This window comes from Gracilinanus agilis, chromosome 2 (genome assembly GCF_016433145.1).
Source record: "Gracilinanus agilis isolate LMUSP501 chromosome 2, AgileGrace, whole genome shotgun sequence".
In the NCBI taxonomy this organism is placed as follows: Eukaryota; Metazoa; Chordata; class Mammalia; order Didelphimorphia; family Didelphidae; genus Gracilinanus; species Gracilinanus agilis.
The window spans coordinates 318,446,169-318,453,386 of record NC_058131.1 but is presented as its reverse complement, the minus strand read 5'-3'; the positions used below and the strand labels follow the sequence as shown (position 1 = coordinate 318,453,386).

General features: G+C 43.2%; 1 protein-coding gene across 1 annotated transcript in view; it reads left to right on the top strand.

The window, feature by feature from the left end:
- Positions 1–288: 288 nt before the first annotated feature.
- OLFML2A (olfactomedin like 2A) overlaps positions 289–7,218 on the top strand; it is a 29,169-nt gene continuing 22,239 nt past the window's right edge. The window contains exons 1-2 of the mRNA XM_044659749.1: positions 289–628; positions 4,266–4,373. Of these exons, the coding sequence (XP_044515684.1) occupies positions 392–628; positions 4,266–4,373 (345 nt within the window). The 5' untranslated portion in view covers positions 289–391. The remainder of the gene's footprint in view (positions 629–4,265; positions 4,374–7,218) is intronic.

Genomic DNA, 7,218 nt, shown 5'->3' with positions numbered 1-7,218 from the left:
TTTCCTCCTCAATCAGAGTTTCTGAGGTGGAGTGAGTGGTGGCTTCCCACCAAGGTGCTCAATATTTCTAATTCACCATCTAGTTCTTTCTTGGTGGTGAGAATCAGGTCCAAAATAGGTCCTCTCATTACTTCTTTCACTTCCCATAAAAAGGAAAAGTGTCTACTTAAGAGAGGAGGAGTTACATATATTTGGGAAAAATAAAATATTATTGAAGAAAAAAAGAGAGTAGGAACCCACATTGGCAGCCCCTACTTGCCATGTGCCTCCTCAGCCTAACAATTAAACAGGTGCTTCTCAGTCCAGTACCCAGACCACCTTTGGGGCTTCTCCCCAAGAGCCTCTGTTCTACGATTCCCCTCAGGTGTTTGGTGATACGGACCAGGTTCAGATGACATCTGAGGGCTCTGACTGCCGCTGCAAGTGCATCCTGAGACCCCTGAGCAAGGACGCCTGCAGCCGCGTCCGCAGTGGGAGTATGAGGGTGGAAGACTTCTACACGGTGGAAACTGTGAGTTCTGGGGCCGATTGCCGCTGCTCCTGTACCGCTCCCCCTTCCTCTCTCAATCCCTGTGAGAATGAATGGAAGATGGAAAAGATCAAGAAGCAAGCACCAGAACTCTTCAAGGTACGTAGAGTGGCACTAAATAGGTATGCGCTCAGGAGAGGGGGAAGCTACCACAGTGGCTGAGGTGGTGGAAAGACTAGAAGGGAGGCAGACTTCGGGTCCAGATTCAATCGATTACAAGATCCGTTATGGGACCCCTCCAACACTCAACAGTACATCATCAAAAACAAAAATCTTATACACAACCTAAATGGCAAAACACTGCTGTAACGTAAAGCTACTGATTTCAATAAATTCCCTACTCTCTCATCTCAGTAAATTGCACTCATACAGGGTTAGAGAAGTAAAGGACCTTAGAATCATGAGAATAAGAACTGAAATGGACCTTGAATGTAGAATATTCAACTTGGAATAAGACTATAAAACATAGAACGTGAGGACATAAAACATGGAACTTAGAACATAGAATGGAACTTTAGATGTAGAATATTGGTGTTGGAAGGGACTCTAAGAGTTACCTAATCTGACTCCTTCATTTTACAGATAAAGAAACTGAGGCTCAAAGAGAGGGAGAGATTTGTCCAGGGTCATACAGCTCATTAAGATTTCTTGGTGGTGAAAACCAGGTCCAAAATAGGTCCTCTATCAGAATGCAGGTTTCCTTACTCCTAGCACAGGGTCCTTTCTACTCTTTCTGGTAGCAGCACATGGGTTTCAATGCTATTCCAGAAATCCTGGGGAGTCATACATTTTTTTGTGTTTTGGACTTTGGCAGAGCTCTGCTTTACAATCCTGTTCCTTCCAGACTAGTAAGGGTGTTTCTCCAGGTCATAGATCTCGGGCCCTCTTTTTTTGAGGGGGGTATGGGTGGGAAGGGAGGAGAGATGAGTCAGACTTTGGCCTCAGGAAACTGAGCCAAGGAGCTAAGGATCAGCTCTGTCCCCTGGAGTCTAAGTAAAGTGTAAAAGTCAAACCCATGTTTCCTGCGAGCATTGGTTGAAGGGAGGGATGAATATTATCGAGGTTGGGGATTTAGGAGGCTGCCAGAGAAGAGCAGCTTTGCCATTAAGCAAGATTTTAGGAGGAGAAATGATTATAGTAAATATAATGGCAGATAATAGTGAAGGGAGAATTTTGAGATCAGGGGCAGTTATTGCTCATGTAGTTGCTTGGAGAAATGGTGGGATGGGGTGGATGTCCAACAGAGAAGACAGGAAGACAAGTGGGAATCTGGTGGAAAATAGGGAAGAGCTGGAGGAATGGCATATGTGCAGGGATGGAGGCTAAGGAGAGAAGACAGGAGCCAAGGGGAGTTTTTTTTTCAGTCATGGTCTTTGATGTCCCTCCTCCCAACAAGAGCTGTTTTGTGTGATAACCATTCCCCTACCAAGTCCTTTGGCTTCTCATGCCAGTCCTTCTATCCCCTCCCAAGGAAGCGGTGACTTCAATTAAAGGTCAGTTAGGACAATGTCCTGGGTGTGTGCTTTTTGTCTCATCATTTTTCCAATTTGGTGGGAGGAGGAGACCTGGGCCATGGAGTCAATGAGGGAAAAGGGTGTGGACTCTGTATCCCTCTTTGCTCCCAGACCAGGCAAAGTAACATCAAATACACATGGGAAGGGACCAGCTTTCCAGGCAGGAAGGGAACATAGGACCAAAAGAAGGAAGGGGAAACAGCAAAATTTTCTAGAAATTATCCAAGGCCTCAAGGCAGAGGATGGGCTCTAAGGAGGGGACCCCAACCCACCAAACATAGGAAGTTCCCAGCTTTAAGCTCTTGTGAAGGGTTTTTTTCCTCTTAGTGGCTCAAATGCATTGTTGGCCAAAGAAACCTCAGAATGTGAACTTTGAGAGCTGGACTAGTCCTTAGAGCTAAAATATAATTACTAGAAAGGACCTTAAAACAGAATGTTAAGGTTAGAAGGAAACAAACTTAGAATGTTAGAGCGAAAAGGACTATAGAACATAAATTGTTAGAACTGGGAGGAACTTTAGGACTTAGACTAGCAGGGAGCTTAGAACATTAAATGATAGAGCTGGAAGTTACTTTGAAACATAAATTGATAGAACTTGAAGGAACCTTAGGCTGGAGAATATTGGGACCAAAAAAAATTGGAAGGGACCTTAGAACACAAACTATGAAGACCGGAAGGAATTTGAGAACATAGACCATGAGCTAGAAGGCCTCTTAGAACACAAAATGTGAAGGCAAGAATGGGCCTTAAAGTATAGAAATTGCTAATACTGGAAAGGTCCTTAGAATACAGAACACGAGCCCTAGCAGGGCCCCTTAGATCATAGAATATGAATGCTGGAGGGATCCATAGAACATAAACTGTAAGACCTTTAAAATAATAAGTGAGATCATAGAAAATAGAATATTAGCATCAAAAAGTATTTAGAACACAGTACTTGAAGGGATCTTAGTACAAAGGGTCAAAACTGAAAGAATTTTAGTCTAGTAATATCATTTAATGATAAAGAAACTAAAGTTTAAAGATGGGGATACGACTTGCTCAGGGTCACAGCTTGAGCTGGTGGTAGACACTTATCTGGAACCCAGTTTTGCAGAGTCGTAGCTCAGTGTTCTTTTTTCTAGACCAATTTTCCTTAAAAATCAAAGTATCAGGACAGCTAGTACCTCAATGGATAGAGCACCAGGAGTTGGGAGGTCCTGGATTCAAATGTGGCCTCAAACACTTCCTAGCTATGTAACCCTGGATAAGTAACTTAACTCCAGTTGTCTAGCTCTCACCCCTCTTCTGCCTTAAAACTTTAATATCAGTCCTAAGACAGAAATTTAGGGTTTTTAAAAAAAGATATAAAGCCAAAGTATCAAAGAGACAGTTGGGGAAGTGTAGACCTCAGAAGTCATCTTGTTCAACCCTCTATACAATGTACATTTCTCTGTTACAAAATCCACTCTCTGCTCGGATACCCACAGTAATGAGGAACTCACTATCTTTCAAAGCAAGCTTTTCCAATGTTGGGGAGCTCTATTTGTTAGACAGTTCTTTCCTATTTCATGCTGAACTCATTTTCCTTGTAACTTCCTCCACTTCCTTCAAGCTTAGCACCTGGAGCTAACAAGAATGCGTCAAATATCTCCATCTATCTGAATCGCTGTTCGAATAGTTGAAGAAGATTCTTGATGGAAACCAATCCTAGTTTGATACAAGTGGAGCCCCAGGTGCTGAAGAGTATAGAAATTAATATTAATATACAATAACTAAGTATTCTATTTTAAAAGTTTTATTAATAATAACTAAAGTTTAAAAAAAACCTACCTAATCCAGCCCTGGTCTCAAGAGAAGAGAGAGAGCGGGAGGAGCTAGAGAACTTATAAACAATTACATGAAGATGCAAAGGTGCACGAAGGGAAAAGCATTCTGGGTAATGTAGTTTTAGGGGTTCAAGATTTTCTAACTATACAGAAGTTAAAAGTGAAGGAAATACTTCCCAGAGCTTTCCTTTGTTGCTTTTAAAGCTTCCTATGCCAGAGGTCATGCGAGACAACCTCTTGCTGGACCATGAATCCTTTATATAACATCCCCAACAAGTGTTTGTCCAGTTTCTGCTCAAATACTTCCACTGACAGGAAGCTCACACTCTCCCAACATGGTCTGAGGCCCCAGGCAGGGGACTGGATGTGAAGTTGGGGGATCTAATGGCAAACTGTGGCCTTTTTTCTTTATAGCTCCAGTCTATGGTTGACCTCCTAGAAGGGACGTTGTACAGTATGGACCTGATGAAAGTCCACGCCTACATCAACAAAGTGGCCTCTCAGATGAACACCCTAGAAGAGGTGAGAGAGTCTGACTCCCCCAAGATGGCGACAGGGTATGGGACGAATGACTGGAGTAGAAACAAGATTCCAGATTGGTTCAAAGATAGGACAAACTTTCCCCCTGAATCTTATTTGTAAGAAATATGGTGTCTGGGAACCCCAGACCACCAGGAAAAGAAAGCTGTGTTCTCTTCTATACCTTCCCCTCTTTAGGGACAGCCAGAACAAAAGGAAGTAACAGCTTCATCTTTACCATCCAGGGACCCCAACAAAGGGAACCAAATCCCTTCTTGGGTCAGCTTTAAACACTTACCTTCCCTCTTAGAATTGATTGTCCTAAGGTTGACGAGCAGTAAGGGCTAGGCGATTGGAGTTATATTGCCTGGGGTCACCCAGCTAGAAAATGTCTGAGGCCATATGTGAACCCAGAACCTTCAGCTCTCTATCCCTTGAGCCATCTACTTGCCCTCAGCCTTAATCCTTTCAAAATGGAGATTTAGTGGAGAGACTGTCTTAGAGTAAAGAGAATAGTCTTTGCTTCCCAAGCATAATACTTGGCTTGTAATAGGTGCTTAATAAATGTTTGTTGAGTAAATGGATGAGTTCAAATTCCAGCTGTCATTTCCCAACTGTGTGAGCTTGGACAAGTCACTTCCTTTCCCTGAGCCTCAGTTTCTTCAACTGAAAAATTATAATAATAATCCTCAGTGTTCAAGGATGACAGAAATGTGAGTTGTTTCAATTCCTCATTGTTCCCTTACCCCCCCAAAGCCTACCTCTAGTCTAGGCAGCCTCCTTGACCTAGTGAAAATGATGAGACAAAGAACATTCATGGGGGCAACTGAGTGGCTCAGTGGTTTGAGACCCAGGCCTAGAGACGGGAGGTCCTAGGTTCAAATCTGGCCTCAGACACTCCTAGCTGCATGACCCTGGGCAAGTCACTTGACCCCCATTGCCTATCCCTTACTGCTTTTCTGGAACCAATACACAATACTGATTCTAAGATGGAAGGCAAGGGTTTGAAAAAAAAAAAAAGAACACTGTTAAAATTGTCATTAGAGGCTGCCTGAGGGGAATGAAAAGAACACTGGACTTGGAATCAGGAGGCCTGATTTATGGACCTACAATGAGAACTTACTTGCTGTGTGACTTTGACATTTCTCTCTGTGGGCCTCAATTTCCTCAACTGTAAAATGGGGTTAATAATGCCTGTACTCTATCTACCTCACAATGTACTTTTGAGGGGAAGGTGAGATAAGGCGAATAAAATGTTTTATAAAGAATCAATAATAACCCCAGTTAACATTTATAGAGTTTGTATTTTTGTGGGTTGTTCCATCATGTCCGACTCTACATGACCACATGGATTTTGTCCATGGAGTTTTCTTGGCAGAGATCCTGGAGTGGTTGGTCATTTCCTTCTCCAGCTCATGTTACAGATGAGGAAACTGAGGCAAACAGGGTGAAGTAATTTGCCCAGGGCCACACAGCTAAGGCTGGAGTTGAACTCAGGTCTTCCTGACTCCTGCCCCAGTGCTCTATCCACCGTGCCACCTATGTCCCGCAGTTTGTCTAGTGCTTTATGTATGTTAACTTGTGCTACTGGCATTGAGCCCAAGGTTCAGTTCACAATAGGCACTTTAATAAGTGTATGTGCAAGATAATTAAGCCTCATTTTCCTCGTCTGTACAATGTGGACAATCACCCTTGCCCTCCCCTGGATCATGCTGATGAAAGTCCTTTGTAAAGAGTAAAACATGAGCAGTGATTATTGCCTTGTCTTTACTGGCTGGGTTCTAAAGCCCATCTACAACCCCCACCACCACCTCCCTCTTCAGCTGGGAAAAGGTCAGTCTCCCTTCAGGCTTCCTCCCACTGCCTCCATGGTATGCCCAACCTTCCTTGTCTCCCAGAGTCTTCCCTCAGACTCTTCTGGCTTCGGTGTGGACACCCTTCTTCGGTGTCTTCCTCTTTAGTGCCTCTTAGAGAGACGCTAGATCTTTCACTAATTAATCAGCTTTAGCAACCACATTCATGTATTTCCCATCCCTCGTCTCCCCAGAGCCTTGGGACAACCCTGTGAAGTACACGAGCATTGGAGGTTTCATTGTCTCCATTTACCAGATGAAGATATTGAAACTCCCAAGAAAGGTGGCAAAGTTGGTGGCGTGTCCACTCTGAGATTATTAATAGTAAACTTATAATGATAACTTCTATTTCTATTGTGCTTTGGGCAGATAGAGCACTAGCCTGGACTCAGGAAGACTCGAAGTCAAATTTGGCCTCAGACACTAGCTGTGTGACCCTGGGCAAATCATTTAACCCTGTTTGCCTCAGTTTCCTCATCTGTAAAATAGATTACAGAAGGAAATGGGAAACTTTGCCAAGATAAGGTCTCAAATAGGGTCCCAAAGAGTCAAGCATAACTGAAATGACTGAACAACAACAACATAGTGCATTAAGGTTTGCAAAGTGCATTACAAATGTTATTTCACATTCCCTCAGGGAGGCAGGATTATTATTGTTCCCATTTTAGAGATGGGGAAACAGAGGTTAAATGACTTGCCCAGAATTACTATACTAGTAAGTCTCTGAGGCAACATTTCAACTCAGGTCCTCTTGATTCCAAATCCATTGTTTTCTCTCCTGTACCATCCAGCTACCTTCAGCTAGGGCTAATGCCAAATGAAGAATCTAGGTTTGAATATGAAGTCAAGACTGTTGACTACATTTTTTAAGCTATGAAAAGAGAGAGGGGGAAGAGAGGAAGGGAGGGAGGGAGGGAGAAAGGGAGGGAGGAAGAAAAAGAAAGGAAGGAAGGAAGGAAGGAAAGAAGGAAGGAAGGAAGGAAGGAAGGAAGGAA